Genomic DNA, 18,140 nt, shown 5'->3' on the forward strand with positions numbered 1-18,140 from the left:
GATTATCAGCAGAGGAAATACTTAACCTAGATAAAGACGACCTCTCCTTCGTCATTCAGATAAGGGTGACAAAATGTTATTGTGGCTGCTGGGTCTGATAGACATATCAGTGATACTGACCAATGCATAGACACACGAAACAGACACACTTTTAAGACAACATCTACCATTTGTCTACGAGGACATTAAAACCTATTAACATTTAGGCTAAGCTTTAGCATGTTTAGTCTCTGAAATTGAAATATTTTAAGTTTTTTTGTGTGTAAAATTGACTTTTAGTATGTATTTAAAAGGATCTCTGAATATGTTCATCTTCTAGATTTGCCAAAGTATTGTAGACTTGCTTTGGGTATTTTTATACAAGATTCACATCTTATGATATTTTTCTACATGCAACAAATGCAAAAGGTATATCTTTTGAAACTCTCTCTCTCTCTCTCTCTCTCTCTCTCTCTCTCTCTCTCTCTCTCTCATAACTAGCACTAGCATTGACAGTATTGTCAAATTCAGCTCTGATACAGTTTTCTTTCATGACATATTAACTATGGTCATATGAACAAACTGGGTGTTCTTTAACTTCTTTTGAGTTGTATATATTGTGTGTTGTATTTATGTGACATCAGCTGCAGAAGTTGGTGAGTTTTGTAAATTGTCTAATATAGAAATTAGGAGTCCAAAGAATCTCCTCATTTTCAAAGTGAAGAAATCTAGCTTTGACAAAGAATTGAAGACTTATTTGGGATGTTTAGGATGTGTTTCAGGGTCAATAGGAGTGAGTATGGTTTTATGCCGCTTTTAGCAATATTCTAGCAATATCACAGCGGAGGACACAGAAATGGACTTCACACATTGTGCCCATGTAGGGAACGTGTAGGGAATTGAACCCGGGTGTTCAGCGTGACAAGTGAACACCTTAACCACTAGGCTGTCTGGGAAACTATGAAAGTGTGTGTCCAAAGTGTCAAGCATAGACTTAGTTTATGTCTCTAATACTTTATTAAATCTGTTTTTATACTGTAGTTTTACATTATGTCCTTGTTAGAATGTGAAGGGGCGGTCGGGTAGCCTAGTGGTTAAAGTGTTCGCTCGTCACGCCCTGATATTGCTGGAATATTGCTAAAAGCGGCGTAAATCCAAACTCACTCACTGTTAGAATGTGTAGAAAACTAGTGTCCCAACAACACATATTATAACAATTATATATCAGAAACGTATATATATCAAAATGTCAACTATTAGAAAAATGTGAATATTTACTGATTCTATTGTTTAGACGTGATTCTGACATTTCATGTAGTAATCATTTCTATATCCCCACACACTAAAAATGTCTCCACATTCCAGTATAATTTATGACAATATCATTAATGTAAGGTATTTTCCTGTTGAGGGAAGGTAGAAATCAATAAAACTCAACCTAATGAATTAATGCGTACAGGTGAATGTTGGTAGGCCAGTTTATAATCAATCCTCAAACAACGTTTATGCCCCAAGCTTCTATTCTATACCATCGACAAGAAAAGAGCTTTCACATGGCCTTTCATTGTGCTCCACAACTCACGATTAAATACGTCGATAACCATTGAGCCTGTAGTTTGATTCAGTCTCATTGGAATGCAAACTATTTATGGTCTACATATTTCCGTAATTATCGTGTTTGTGTGACTGATCGTCAATTCCCTGTAGGGCTTTATGTGCAAATACGCTAAGTAGATAATGTATAGCGTGAATAAACCTTATATAAACTAACTAGTGTGTGTATCATCCTTGTGCTGATCTGTATGGAAAACCTATAGTAATTCTACCTGTACTAGTCCTGCGCTTTTACTATTGTGCTTTTTGTTAAAGATTATAATAGTGAACTTTCCTCAGGGAGTGTTTTAAAGAGATAATATTATATGACAATACTGTATATTTTAACAGCGCATTAACTGTATGTGCGTTGAAGACACATGATAATAATTACATGCATATTCCTAAATGCAAAGATTCGTGTACAGTTCTAGGAAGAAAGTGAGAACATTGGCGTCGAAGGCTTGTGGTATATACAAGTTTACTTTGGACAGGTAGATGTATATATACAAGAAGCACTGGGTCAGGTCAGCACATAGTGATAGTGGTGGTCTTGGTGCCCTGGAGCACCCAGCCTAACCTAACCTCGCTGGCTGAGGGCAAGACCTGCATTTTCATCTCTGGCCAAAGCTTATTTCCAAGGTCACCTGACGTGGATTAATCTACAGTTGATAATCAGTGACATAGTTTCTCAGCTCATTCAGGATGGCAGACAGTCTATAGGCAATACAATACAATGGGGATTAACAATGGGGATTAACAGTGGGGATTAGCTTCTTAAAGTCAAGGCAACTAAGTGATTCAAGACATAGACATGTCATGGCTACAGGTTAATTGGCCCAGAGCTCCAGATAAGCTGCGTATCTGCGTGAAATACGCATCAGAAATGCAGAAATACACAGTAAAATATAATCCAAGCGTATCAAATACGCAACGAACATTACAGATACGCTACAAAAATAAAACTTGTGCGTATCATGAAAATATTGTGAAGTAACCCTGCGTATTTGATTAGCAAATCAGCAACTTAATTTGAAATTATAAAGGGGCATTCCGTCAACCTTGCCAAACTCGATGACAGTTACATCATGATCATTTGCCATCACACTTTCTTGTGGAAGTATCGTGGTATTTTTGAATCCTATAAAGCTCTCGAACCCACACGACACCAGTTTGCAGGGACTAGATGAATAGTGTTTTTAAATATTTAACTTAAATACCCACATGTGTAAAAACTAGTGGGTAACAGAAATTTGAATACGCAGGTAGAATTACTGATACCCAATGATTTTAAAATGCATGGGTAAAATACCCACAACACCAAAAGCTTATCTGGAGCTCTGTGGCCCTTGATAATAAATGTTCATTCAGACAATGGTGTCCCAAATCAGTAGATGTGACAATTTTTTCAGCAAAATGTTTAGCTCTCCTAAAAAATGACCCAAATCTGGAATCCTAACTATTCATCTTTCTTCTCATTAATCTCGAGTTGCACCATCCTCCACCATCCTCCTTATCCCCGTCCTGGTATTGTCTGCCCATGCTTTCTGCCACTGTCGTAGATTTGTTGTGCTTAAATAAACCAGCCATCATCTTCATTCGAAAACCAGCAGTTATTGACATACTGCAAGCTGACCTTTTTCAAAGAAAAAAAGCCGAAAATACAGGTTTGGCTCCTTTGTCCAACTAGAATGGGGACAAGAGTTTCCTGAAACTGATGTGGATACATGGATGACATTTTGCCTACATCATTAATGGATAAATATGGTGATCCTGTTAGAAAATCATCATCAAAAATGTATATTTCACAGTTATATTTTATTGACATAGTACACCGATTCTGGGAACTGCTAGAGATGACATTTGGAATACATCAATAAGTCATCAATATGTTATCATGTTTGAAAAACGCCATGGAGAATTAATATTTTACAGAGTTATGGCCCTGGTTTGGTTGGGTTTGTTTCCAGAGGATATACATGATATACGTTATAAAATGTTTCATATATCATCGCGAAGTAGTAGATATATCAGGCAAGTGCTGAACAGGTGCCTTTGATCTTCTGGAATGTATAGAATTTATATCTTTGTTTTTCAAAGGTTGGTTCCTATCAAATGTGGATACCGTATTCGACGTCCAGGGCGCTCTCAAAATTAGAAAAAGGGGGCTCTTATTAGAATATTATTCTGGTGAAAAAACAACAGAGTTGAAAGATAAATTTCGTGGTTTATGCTAACAGCCTGAAATGTTTATATACGACATGTATATTTTTCCAGAATTTAATTGCCTGTAATTAAGGGTGCATATCACACACGAGTGCGTATAATACGCGAATAAATAAGTCTTGTGTACATTGATCAATCCGAAGGGGTGCTAATTGGGATTGTTCACTAGTCAATATATTAGCAAATATCGCAGTGGGTGCTTATTAGAGCGGGGCGCTTCTTACATCGAATACAGTAGGTGTTTTTGCTGGTGCCAAGCCTTCGTTATTTATCCTTGAAACTTTTCAAATGTATAGGCTGGTTTGTACTTTGTTTACACCACACTCCGCAAGACTCGGCGGTCTGTAAATAGTCATGTCTGGACCAGACAGTCCAGTGATTGATATCATGAGCATCTGTCCTAGGATTTGATGACATTCACCAACCAAGTCAGAAGGCCTGATCACCGGATCCCGTCAGTCTTCTGTTGCAAGCAGGGATACCTGTGAAGATCCGGGTTAGAATAGGTCTTCAGCAACCTATGCTTACCGTACAAGGCAAATATCTTTGCCAGGCTCACTGACTTAAAAAAAAATTGGTTGATGCGTGTCATCGTATCCCAATTGTTTGGATCCATGCTCATGATATAAACACTGGATTGTATGGTCCAGACTTGATTGTATACAGACCGCCGTCATATATCTGGAATATCGCTAAGTGCGGTGTTAAACAACAAACAAACAAACATATTACATGCAGGGGTAGCTGAAGATCTCTTCAAACTAGGAACTTCATGCGGTTTGGGGCTAGTTAGGACTTATGCCTATCGTTTTCACAGAAATCAAATATTATATATTTGCATTTGTAAGCATGTAAGGATGGCAGAGGATAAAGATGTCTGTGTCCTTGTTTATTTTTTGTAGGAATTATGGTGTCAGCTTCCAGGTCGCGATGTATTCTGTGGGAAATGAGACATTGTCTCAGTTAGAGTTGTAACATAAAAGTGGGTCCACGATATGATATATATCCTGACACCATGGGTGTGATACGATCCTGACGTATTGTATCGTGGGCCTCATTTGGGATACAATACAATATCGCCTACGGTGACACCACTAGTTTGTGTGTAATTAGGGTTGCCATGCCAACACATTATAAGCTTTGTTCAAGACAAACAGTTCAAGTTTTAAGTGACTGGAATCAAACTTGCTTAGTGGGTATTCAAAGAAGGTTGTGTGTATTGAAATTTCTGTTTTTCTTACGGAAGCTGCAAGTTTAGGGCCGGCCTGTTTAGCAGCCTTGTATGTAGTGATATCGAGGTTGGTGAGTTAAACAACGTTTTATTTAAATAGTAACGCAAACAAACACACCCCACACAATTGGCTTAATGGTAAAAAGGAAACATTTGTGGTATGCACGGCCCTCCAGAAGGCTTCGATGTTTGCCATTTACTATTCCAACACACAGTGTAATATTTAGAATATCCTCGATTAAATAGGAATATGAGGTTTTATAACACATGGGTTTGTTGTGTTGTCTGTGGCCTTGTTGGAGGGAATGTGGGATGAATGCTTGTTTTGTGAGTTAGTGTAAACAGTCCGCCTTACAGAGATAATTGAAAGCTGTTTAATCCGTTTATGTCAATTAATGATGATTGAACTAAATTTTGAAACTTCGATCTGTTGTGAGTTTGACAGATTTAGCTTCTGGTTCAAATATCATCAGATGACAAGAATATCTTTGAAATATGAGAAATTGTTTATGTTTCCTCTGTTCAGTATTAGTGTTTTTCATGGTTCAAATTTGAGAAATATTATTAGCTAGTTATTGGTTGGAGTTGTGAGGGATAGTGTTAAAATTTAATTTTGCATCCATTGCATTGTTTCAGCCATATAGTGACTGAGATTACTTAGGGCATTGATTGTTGTGCTGTTGTGATCAATAAGACTTTGGCACAGCTCTTAATGTCTTGTTGCTAGGTAACTATTGTCATCAGATGCTTATTTTATTGAACAATGTTTCAGCTCATCTTGGATGCCATGTTGTGAATCTGTGCTTGAACAATGCTACCTGTGTTGCGAATCCTGACGAGGGGACAACCTACAGGTGTATGTGCACACCAGGTAGGTCAAAGGTCAAGGTCACCTTGACCTTGGATTTGTTGCAAAGTGAATGAGAGAGTTGGTCGAAGACTGCTTTGAACAGTATTTTAGTTAAATCATGGCATGTCAGCTTGATATGGCTGGAAAGCCAGAAGTGATGCAGGTCTTAGATGTATGTACTAGTTTGGTGAAACCCACAAACACGGGTATGATGCTGACAAACCTAGAGACATAATTGGGGCATACCAAGATTCGAACCCACAATCATAGGTTCGGGTGTGCCCAAGCAACTGAACTATGCAGAATGAAATGTAGTGCCCCACATTTGTTACAGAAAGCAGCACGAAGATTCATTAATCGTTATCGATAAAAAATCCTGGTTATGATCAGGGGATGCCAGTGTAGTCATTCTCATGTTTTTCTATTGCAGGTTATACTGGTACAAATTGTGAAACGGAGATTGACGAATGTCGTCGCGACCCATGTAAGAATGGTCAGTGTATTGACCTGGTCAATGGCTTCAGGTGTAACTGCACAGGTTCAGGTATGTGAACTCATCTTTCACCACATCAGTGATTTTGTCGGATGGTGAAGGGCTGGATATCGGTAGTGAGTCCGGTAGGGATGACCTTCAGATGAATCATTTATTGTGTTCTGTTTAATATTATGCCCTCTTCGAAAGATTTTATTATTTTTGCTGCCAAGTAGACACAGCTTTATCCAATGAACTGTTTCAGGTTATGATGGGGACACATGCAACGACGATGTAAGTGAATGCGATGTGACTCCTGGTGTCTGCGGTAGCGGCACCTGCGTGAACAACCCTGGCAGCTTCACCTGCGTCTGCCCCCCAGGCTACGACGGTATTGGATGTGTACTGGTAGGTGCTGGACACTGACGATAGAAATAATGCTTCAGCCAAACATGAAAGTAGTGAGTGACTTGGGTTTACCGCTGCTTTTAACAGTATTCCAGTTATATCACGGCATGTCAGCTTAATGTGGGAGGAAAGCCCGAAATGAAGCAGGTCTCCGACGTTTACCACTTTGGTGAAACTCACGGGCACGGGTATGGTGCTGACAAACCTAGAAACATTATCTAGGCAAACCAGGAATCGAACCCCCACTCATAGGTTTCTGGTGTGACAAAGGGATGCAACTGTGCACAGCTAATTGTGGCACCTTAGACGACTGGGCCACCTGTGTCCCAAGATTACATAATTAAAAGAATGATCTTCAAATGACCTTCAAATCTATATGAAAGGCCATATTTTGTACTTATCCTGCATTACTCCTTAATGCATTCACTGCCTACCTTACAACAACGAAAAGACAGTACAGCGATGGTCTTGGGTGAAGAAATAAAGTTGTTTCACATTCTACTCCTGCTATTTGTACGGACCACCCCCACCGTCATGTGACCTTGATGACAAGTCACCTTACCCACATCACTGCCTGTCGTGGTACAGCAAGGATGTGTCTCAGCGGAGCTCTTCAAATTGGATAATTTTAGACCTTCAGCTTCGGTTCATACAAAAAGCAGGTGTGGAATATGAAACAACTTTATTTCTTCACCCAAGACCACACCATACTGTTTTTTTGTTGTTGTAAGGTAAGCAGTAAATGCATTAAGGAGTAATGCAGGATAAGTATACAAATGTAAATAGATTTAGATTTTACTTATATTGTTCAGCATTTGGACAGCAGTCCAGCAAGATTGAAAATGTAATATATTGCTATGTTCTTAGGATGTCAACGAGTGTGATTCGATTCCGTGCCAGAATGGAGGGAACTGTACGAATGGCATGAACACGTACCACTGTACATGTCCCAGGGGCTTCACTGGCCAAAGCTGTGAGGGGGACATTGACGACTGCGTCAACGTGACATGCCGCGGTGCCAACACACGCTGCCTCGATGGCATCAATGGCCACACTTGTGTTTGCAACGATGGATACTCAGGTAACGGGGGCTACTTCATGGCCATTTTGCATGTCTACTTGGTGTTTCGGGTCTGAAATGCTACATGCTATGTGGCCCATGCTTGACTTTTTGGATTCTGGAGCAGAATTGGTGCTCTGGGCTCCATTCCACAAAGCGATCTTAGCGCTAAGTAGGTTGTAACTCCCATTCTTTAACACTGACTTACGACAGCCGTAGCTCTAAGATCGCTTTGTGGAACGGGTCCCAGTACTCCATTATGTTCCCTTGATTTAGTTGAAATATAGAAATATATTAAAGAACACTCCTGTGGGACTTTCAGTTGTTTGGTGCAATGTCTTGTCAATGTATGTTCTAACTGTCATACACAATAGCGCTGGGACGAGTCCAAATTTGCTACCCGGGTACCTGACCCCCTATTACCAGACCCTACCTGTGCACCCACAGCAGGTCTCAAGAGTTGGGAACAAAATGTCTGAAAGGGGATTGTTTTACTGCAGACATGGCCCAAACTATTTAGATACATGTATCAAACAATCAGATCATGGTACACTGAAATTGACTGAAGCTTTATCTTTACTCCAACATATAAAAGTCAAAATGAATTTGTGCATCGTCAGAAAGAAATGCAGTCATTAGTGACTTGTAGTGTGACCCGTGAGCTATAGTTAGTTTTTGTCATTAAGCACTATATCATGTGACAAACCACGGGTCGGGGTAGGACTGTGGGTACCTAGGTCCTACTCAGGCCCTACTCAGGCCCCACCCGACCCGAGTACCGATGCTACCTGTCCCAGGCCTAATACACAACATTCATCCAATATCACTGTTACTCTGAGACCGCCTCCGTGGTCTAGTGGTAGAGTGTCCGCCCAGAGAGCAGAAGGTCCGGGGTTCGATCCCCGTCTGTGTCATACCAAAAGACGTTAAAAGATGGTACTTGTTGTTACCCTGTCTGGCGCTCGGCATTAAGGGGTTTAAGCAAGGACTGGTGGGCTCAGAGTCAGTATAGTGTGTCAGAGTGGGGTATTCATGTTAAACTGCGGCATGGTATCTCAGTGGGCTAGCACTATAAATCGGCATCAGTCCGGTCTAGTACACACACACACACACACACACACACACACACACACACACACACACACGTGTGCATGCACGTCTCTATGTAAGTGCAATAATCCTGGACACGACGTTAAACCCAATTTCACCTCACCTCACTGTTACTCTGTTCATTCAGGATTCGCCCCTGTGTGCCGGGACATTGACGAGTGTGCTTCTAACCCGTGCTATGGCAATGCAACCTGTGACAACCTGGAGAACGCCTTCAGATGCCACTGTTCACCAGGATATACCGGAGATCAGTGCCAGACCAACATCAACGAGTGTCAGGACAACCCATGTCAAAATGGTGGAACGTAAGTGTAGATGCTTTTTTCTTGTAAACTTGGTGTTATGATATGCATTGGCTTTAAAGAACATTAGGGCTTAGTATTCGTAGCAGGTTGCTTGTTGAAACTGTAGTATTAGTGGCTGGTTGCTCGATAAAACTGTAGTATTAGCGGCTGATGGCTCAAAGGAACCTGTAGTATAAGTGGCTGGTTGCTCAATAAAACTGTAGTATTAGTGGCTGGTTGCTCGATAAAACTGTAGTATTAGTGGCTGGTGGCTCAAAGGAACCTGTAGTTTTAGTGGCTGGTTGCTCAATAAAACTGTAGTATTAGTGGCTGGTTGCTCGATAAAACTGTAGTATTGGTGGCTTGTGGTTCAACGAAACTGTAGTATTAGTGGCTGGTTGCTCGATAAAACTGTAGTATTAGTGGCTGGTTGCTCAATAAAACTGTAGTATTAGTGGCTGGTTGCTCGATAAAACTGTAGTATTAGTGGCTTATGGTTCAACGAAACTGTGGTATTAGTGGCTGGTGGCTCAAAGGAACCTGTAGTTTTAGTGGCTGGTTGCTCAATAAAACTGTAGTATTAGTGGCTGGTTGCTCGATAAAACTGTAGTATTAGTGGCTGGTTGCTCGATAAAACTGTAGTATTAGTGGCTGGTGGCTCAAAGGAACCTGTAGTTTTAGTGGCTGGTTGCTCAATAAAACTGTAGTATTAGTGGCTGGTTGCTCGATAAAACTGTAGTATTAGTGGCTTGTGGTTCAACGAAACTGTGGTATTAGTGGCTGGTTGCTCGATAAAACTGTAGTATTAGTGGCTGGTGGCTCAACGAAACTGTGGTATTAGTGGCTGGTGGCTCAAAGGAACCTGTAGTTTAAGGGCTGGGTGGCGTGAGAGTCAATGTAGTATTAGTGGCGTATGCATGACAGGTCCTGTCGTATTTATGGCAGGTGCATTAGCGAGTTTACGCATTCATCACACTGAGGGTGTATTCACGTTAGGGGTAGTACTATGGAGATATACCAACCATTACAATATAGTTCGTGTATTTCGTCTTGAGGAGTTGCACATTTTGTTTTTTTGTTTCAGGTGTAAGGACGAGGTCAACTCCTACAGATGTGAATGTGTGGATGGCTACAAGGGAGACAACTGCAGTGAGAACATACAGGAATGTCAGGAGATGCCAATGCTGTGCAAAAACGGAGCAACATGTAAAGATGGGGTATGTTGACTTATTGCCTCATCTGCAGACTGGCTCAAACTCTAATAATACTGTTATGCAGAGTTATGTTCCTTACTTGTGCCAGGATCTGCTGACAATGATCAAACCACAGATTTTCTCTTTTAATATACTCTCTCATGAAATATTCACAAATGCACCAGATTCAGAGCAATAGCATGGATCTTAGAAGAGGTGAATGTCATTCCTAGACATAGCTGTGCATAGCCAAGGAGATTTCGAGATTCATAGACTGCTTCTAAATGATTAGTCGACCTGTTTAAGAGGTACTGTAAATTCATAGAAGCAAGGAGTCCATACTTGGTGTTTTTCTGTCCAGATCAACGAGTATGAGTGTGTGTGTGCTCCGGGCTGGACTGGCGTATACTGTGAGACAGACTTCAATGAGTGTGACAGCAACCCCTGCATGAATGGCGCCACCTGCCACAACCTCACCAACTACTACAACTGCAGCTGTGCGCTTGGCTTTACAGGTAGGCTATGTCTGACATAGGTGCACGCCTACTTCCAACAGGGAGTCTTTAACATTCTTGGTTCATTGCTTCACAACACAATATATTTCTCTGAATGATTTCATTTTCATTCAGACCACATCCCTGGTCTAGTGGTAGAGTATCAGCCCGGAGAGCGGAATGTTCAGAGTTCAATTCCCGTCCACTTCATACCAAAAGACTTTAAAAGATGACTTTTGTTGTTACCCTGGCTGGCGCTTGGCATCAGTCCGGATATGCACGCACGCACGCGCGCACAAAATGTGCATGCATGTCGCAATATTAGTGTAATAATCTTGGACGCAATGTTAAACCCCATTTCACCTCTTCATACATCATATTATCCAGGAAATATATCTCTTATATCCTGTTGCAAAATTATACTTTTAGTATTTCTGGAACCAATCATTTTATTCATAAAGTACAGAAACAGAACACTCCTTGTTGAGAAAAAATATGATTCAGAATAATGGCATCTGTTAATATTTGTTTGTTTGAATGTAAAGTTTGAAGTATGAATTATCTTTTTATGAATTGTATTTAAAAGCCTGACAAGTGTTTATGAATCTGACAACAGTGTTTAAGAACCTTACAACAGTGTTTATGAATCTGACGACACTGTTAAAAAGTCTGACAACACTGTTAAAAAGTCTGACAACAGTGTTTATAAGTCTGACAACTGTGTTTAAAGGCCTGACAAGACTGTTTATGAACAACAATTTCAGTTTCACAAACAGTTTCTCCAACCAGAAAGCTGCCATGATTTTTCATCACGACCCTGCTGTCAGTATGTTGAATGTGCCCTCACACCCCCAACTGTTTCCAAGTCACACAATGCTGAACTGCTGACCTTTGTTTCCAGGCTTCAACTGCTCAGTGAACATTGATGAATGCACCCCGAACCAATGTCTGCACGGAGGTCGTTGTCTAGACGGCATCAACAGCTTCACCTGCAACTGCAGCTCTGAGTGGATGGGCAGACTGTGTAATGACACATACAACGCTTGCACGGCTCTGTCTCCCTGTCAGAACGGAGGAACGTGCAGCACGCAACAGCCAAACCAGGACTACAACTGTACCTGTGTGGCAGGCTACAATGGGCGCAACTGCGAGATCAACGTGAATGACTGTCGCAGTGATTCGTGTCAGCCCTTCGAACAGTGTTACGATGCAGTCGGCAACTTCACCTGTGGCTGCCCAGTGGGTAGGTGTTGTCTCATTACAGGGACAGTAAACAATCCCAATCTCATTAAATCAGATCTTAGTCCCTGCTACCGCTAAACAAAGATCTGAGGACATCCCATTACGGGTCACGTCAGACCGACCTTTCATCCGACCAATCAGAGCATCGCTTACCAGATTATGAAAGTGACAGTCGAAATGTGATTTCTAATCATGCAACCTCGAAAACTTCAACTCCGAAAGATAGTTACGGGTTTAACGACTGAATCCATACAGTCTAGACCATCTATTAGCCATTCCAGAATGTTCTGTTGTTCAGATTTCAAATTTGTAATCGAGAAATTGTCAAAATATGTTTCGAAGCATTGTCGCCAATTTGAAATAGATAGATGGTTCGAGGTTGCATGATTAGAAATCACATTCCGACTGTCACTTTCGTAATCTGGTAAGTGATGCTCTGATTGGTCGGACGAAAGGTCGTTCTGATGTGACCCCTTATGGGATGTCCTCAGATCTTTGTTTAGCGGTAGCGAGAACTGAGGTCTGATTTTAATGAGATTATAAACAAACCAGGCTCCGCTTTTACAAAGATTTTGTTTACTGTTTAATGCTGCTCTCATCTAATATTCCCATCTTCTAGTTAACTGACTATGAAAGTCCGGTTTCCACCCTTGCCGAGCTAGGCTGGAATTATGGAGTTTTATTTTGGCTGGACTAACAAGTCAATGCATAGTCCAAAATCAATCAAAATCGTGTAATGAATTCAACATTCAGTTTTAAACTCCCGTGCAGATTTCGGTCGATTGCATGATTTGCAAAGCATGTGTACTGCCAACTGGGCGTTAAAAAATATTTTCCAAATATTTTCATGTTTTTAATCAAGGTGCCCATGTGATTTGATATACTTCGCGAAGTAAGATCTGTTTTAAAGATTTTGATTACGGATCAGATCATTTTGACTTGGGGCTGCCGTTTTGTTTCAAGCAAATGCAAGTGAAATGAGAGATTGAATCTGATTGGTCAGTAGGAGGCTAGGGACACAGAAGGGACGTAAATGGAAATAGCCACTGGTTGGGCTACGAATCACAGCCTAGTTCGGCAAGGGTGAAAACTGGTCTTTTACTGTCAGTTATCTCCCGAGCCTGGGGAAGATGCAATATTCCCGCCACATGAGTTGGATCGATTCCTCAATTTGTTCTCTAGGGCCACGTAGACAGACTAGACTGCAGCCTGTCATAGTCTTTGGTATGTCGGTATCAGCAGCCATAAGAATAAGGGGGGCACGAGTGGCCCAGTCGTCTAAGGCGCAGCGATTCGCTGTGCAGAGGTGCATCCCTTAGGCACGCCAGAAACCTATGATTGTGGGTTTGAATACTGGTTCGCCCCGATTATGTTTCTAGGTTTGTCAGCACCATACCCGTACTCGTGGGTTTCACCGAAGTGGTAAACTTCTAAGACCTGCATCACTTCGGGCTTTCCTCCCATATTGAGCTGACACGCCGCGATATAACTTGAATACTGTTAAAAGCGGCGTTAAACCCAACTCACTCAATCACTCATAAGAATGAACTTAAATCAGTTTGGTTTGGATAGTGCAAGTGAAGGAATGATTTGGTCATGGGGAATATTGGTTTAGTAGGAAATGAGTATCATGTAACCTGACATTTTGGTTTGGAAAACTGTTCACAGTCATTCTACATGAGGATTTTAATATCGTTCATAACTTCTATCATTGACTAAGGAGGGGCAGCCGAGTAGTTAAAGCATCCCTTGTCACACCAAAGGCCCGGGTTTGATCCATGAGTACCCTCTGGAACCAATTTCTGGTGTCCCTTGCCATGACATTGTTGGAATATTGCTAAACGAGGCATAAAACCATACTCACTGACTGACCAAAAAATGAAATGTAATTGTTTTTTATTTTTTTTCCATGCAGGTTACACTGGATCTGATTGCTTGACGGAAATCAACGATTGCGACCCCAACCCCTGCGTTCACGGCACATGCCATGACCATGTGGGGGAGTACACGTGCACCTGTCAGCGTCAGCTCGTTAACCTTACCAACTACACCCCTGGCCAGGTGCATGAGTTTTATACAGGGTGGCAGGGAGTGAACTGTGACGAGGACATCAACGAGTGTAATCAGTCAGTTGTCGCATGCCTGAACCGAGGCCTCTGTCAGAACTCCGCCGGCAGCTACGAATGTTTCTGTGGGGGAGCAGGGGGTGACAACTACGGCATTGGTGAGTCCACTATACACCGGGGGCCATTTTTTTGCGATTGACTGGAAAAATGGTCATGATCAGAAATATGGTTTTGTGGTTTCGCGTTGTGGTCATGTGACCAGTGTCTACCCATGCATCCAAAACACTACTCTCAGTTCCAACCCGTGAAGGTCCGGGGGTAGAATATGTCTTCAGGAACACATGCTTGTCGTAAGAGGCGACTATGCTTGTCGTAAGAGGCGACTATGCTTGTCATAAGAGGCGACTATGCTTGTCATAAGAGGCGACTATGCTTGTCATAAGAGGCGACTTTGATTGTCGTAAGAGGTGACTAATGGGATCAAGTGGTAAGTCTTGCTGACTTGGTTGATGCATGTCATCGTATCCCAATTGCATGTCTCGATGCGCATGATGTCCATCACTGGATTGTCTTGTCCAGACTAAATTTTTTTACAGACTGCCGTCATAGAGCTGAAATGTTGCTGAGTGCGGCGTTAAACAACAAACAAACAAACTCTCAGTTCTTCCTCCCGCCATGTTATTTTGAATTTCGTGCTACAGTCAAGGACAGAAAGTCATATCCGCTCAAAGATCAAGGTCACAGCTTCGTAAAATCTGTTTTGCCTGTGATCAGTTCAAAATATTTTTTCAATATTAGATGTCTTGATTTACGTGTATTGTTGCATGGCGGGAGCCGCTGTGCCTTATGTACATACAGATTGGTGAGGGTTGTGTGGGTGCTGCCAGTTGGGCGGGGCAACTCTCTTCACGAGCACCGTGTGTCGTTATTGTTTTTTGGTGATCCCTTTGTGTGGCTTTCTCCACTGTTTTGCCTTTTGTGCCAATAGGGTCTGTTTTTCGTCAGATGATTGAGACTGGTTGTTCCCTAGCGTTGACGCTTTGTATGTTGTTGTCAAGTTTGAAGTTAGAGTAGGGGAGATAACTCTTGAAGCAGTATTTCTCATGGATACCTGCTCCTGCAACAAATATAGTGGAAGATGATGACAGAAGCCCGGTATTGTTGTCATGGTGTGTTGATAATCCAAGTGCCTCTGTTTCCTTCACGGCCGGGTAGCCTAGTGGTTTAAGCGTTCGCTCGTCACGTTGAAGACCTGGGTTTGATTCTCGACATGGGTACAATATGGAGCCCATTTGTGGTGTCTCCCGCCATGATATTGCCGGAATATTGCTAAGGCGGCGTTAAACTGTACTCACTCACTCACTCTGTTGCGTTTGTCGTCAGCCCTGTTAGTCTGTTATAATTACGAGATGTTTATTTTTTATTCCCTCTCTTTATGATAAAATTCATGTATGTTACTAGCCCAATTTAAAGTCACTAGCATTTGAGTAGCGGGCAGGCAGTTATTTCAAAACAACCCCTAAACTAAGAATGGATGGACAGGTAACTGAGAATAGAACATGATAAGCAAAGGAGATATTTTGTGTTAATCTTTACGACTACTACAAAACGACCCGTGAAGATGCGGGATAGAATAGGTCTTCAGCAACCCATGCTTACCATAAAAGGCTATGCTTGTCATAAGAGGCGACTGATGGGATCGGTCGGTCAAGCTCACTGACTTGGTTGATGCATTTAATCATATCCCACTTGCGTGGATCGATGTTCATGATGTCAATCACTGGATTGTCTGGTCCAGACTTGAATATTTACAGACCACCGTCATATAGCTGGAATATTGCCGAGTGTGGTGTTAAACAACAAACAAAAAACTTCAAAACATGGGCAACTGTTCAAGGGAGACAACTTTTGTAATGTTGAATCTTCAAATATATTTTTGAATTTCAGGCACCAACTGTGAGAGGACCTCCAGCTACTGCCAGTTGGAAGCAGGGGGAGCCCCATGTAAGAATGGGGGGACGTGCATCAACTTGCAGAGGAACTTTGAATGTTTATGTGCCCCTGGATATTCAGGTAATCGTTGTCAGACAAATATTGATGAGTGCGACCCTAACCCCTGTCTCTACAACGGCACCTGTGAAGACGGCATCAACAGCTACAACTGCACCTGCATTCCCGGCATCACAGGAGACAACTGTGAAATAAACATCAACGAATGTTGGCCCCGGAACCCCTGTTTGAACTACGGAACCTGCAACGATCAAATCAATGGGTAGGACAATGTTATACACATACCAAAATATTTGACAATTTTAAGATTATTTTTCCTGAACTGTAGTCGTATAGCTGATATCAATTGCTTATATGTGCATCATTTTTATTTGGTCTATCCCTTGGTAATTATTTGGTTATTTATGTAGTTTTTGTTTATATTAGTTCATTCTTGGCACACTGCTTGTTGTATTCAAGTTTTCACAAGAGTGATCGATGTATTGAGTGACGGTGTGGTTGTAAGTTCCGGAAGTAAATTTAGATACTGTGATTGACGAGTGGACTCTTTACGCTAGTATGACAAACCAGTGATCGACATTACGAGCAATGGCTCACGTCATGCTCATTGATTCTGACAAGGGGGCACGGGTGGCCCAGTTGTCTAAGGCACCGCGATTCCCTGTGCAGAGTTTTGTCCCTTGGGCACGCCAGAAACCTATGATTGAGGGTTCGAATCCCGGTTCGCCCCGATTATGTTTCTAGGTTTGTCAGCACCTACTCGTGCTCGTTGGTTTCACCGATGTGTTAAATGTCTGAGACCTGCATCACTTCCGGCTTTCCTCCCACATTAAGCTGACACACCGTGAATTAACTGGAATACTGTTAAAAGCGGCGTTAAACCCAGCTCACTCACTCTAGGTGGGTCACCTATCTGTGTCCAACTGGACAAGAAGTGGACAATAGTGACTGGAGAATGTTCTATGTAACTGAAAACTCAAGACACACTGTTCCTAGTGTCTTCAAAACAATGGCTAGAATTATTGGTTTTGAAAGTTTGGCTTGCTGATGTTTTCTAGTATCATTATTCAACATATCAGTACTACGATCATTTTTACCCTGACATTGCCTTGTCTAAGGGACATGTTCGACTCATAGTGTCCTTCCATCAAATACTTGTTCGTGTAAACAAAGGGAGAGTTATGGGGGTCAAAGTATGTTGGATGTTGGATGAAGGATTGTCAACCGTATGACAGTTGCATTTTCAGTTTGGATTTCCAGATTTAATATGATGTATTGCCGCTCTTATAGCTATATTATGTCCTAATAAGCTTTCAACATTGTATACTTCCACCTAGATTTGACACAAGCCCAGTCAAGAGGTTCACTTTTTACATTAGATCTCCTGGGTGTGTGAGCCTGTATGTCGCGGTTACTGCACAGCGACACCTCACTTTCAGACAGTACATTTTGAAATTTGATAGTCATTTTTTATATTCAGTTTCACAAGGTCATATTCAGGCACAAAGATGGCTACATTTACAAATGAAAATATATATATTATGAGAAACTTCATAAACTCTATTAATTTTGACATTTTTAACATGTCTGGGCAAATGAGGTGTCACTCAAGTTTTGCAATGAGTTTACTAATCATGTCAAGGCCCCCTGTAGTGTAGGCATGCATCGTCAACTGGGTCTGGATCTACTTATGACTGTTCCACTATTGTGCTGCTGACTTGTACAGACTATTGTGCTGCTGACTTGTACAGACTATTGTGCTGATGACTTGTACAGACTATTGTTGTGTTGCTGACTTGTACAGACTATTGTGCTGCTGACTTGTACAGACTATTGTGCCGCTGACTTGTACAGACTATTGTGCCGCTGACTTGTACAGACTATTGTGATGCTGACTTGTACAGACTATTGTGCTGCTGACT

The 18,140-nt window shown here is 41.6% G+C and overlaps 1 protein-coding gene across 2 annotated transcripts in view; it reads left to right on the top strand.

Moving 5' to 3' along the window:
• Positions 1-18,140, top strand: part of LOC139459882 (protein crumbs-like) — a 134,522-nt gene that overhangs the window by 72,661 nt on the left and 43,721 nt on the right. For both annotated transcript variants that reach the window (XM_071241596.1, XM_071241597.1), the window contains 10 exons: positions 5,802-5,900; positions 6,310-6,423; positions 6,617-6,759; positions 7,627-7,840; positions 9,057-9,234; positions 10,298-10,430; positions 10,768-10,921; positions 11,802-12,143; positions 14,058-14,366; positions 16,156-16,480. In XM_071241596.1, the coding sequence (XP_071097697.1) occupies positions 5,802-5,900; positions 6,310-6,423; positions 6,617-6,759; positions 7,627-7,840; positions 9,057-9,234; positions 10,298-10,430; positions 10,768-10,921; positions 11,802-12,143; positions 14,058-14,366; positions 16,156-16,480 (2,011 nt within the window). The remainder of the gene's footprint in view (positions 1-5,801; positions 5,901-6,309; positions 6,424-6,616; positions 6,760-7,626; positions 7,841-9,056; positions 9,235-10,297; positions 10,431-10,767; positions 10,922-11,801; positions 12,144-14,057; positions 14,367-16,155; positions 16,481-18,140) is intronic.

Source organism: Haliotis cracherodii, unplaced genomic scaffold (assembly GCF_022045235.1).
Source record: "Haliotis cracherodii isolate W230 unplaced genomic scaffold, xgHalCrac1.p SCAF_13, whole genome shotgun sequence".
Taxonomy (NCBI): Eukaryota; Metazoa; Mollusca; class Gastropoda; order Lepetellida; family Haliotidae; genus Haliotis; species Haliotis cracherodii.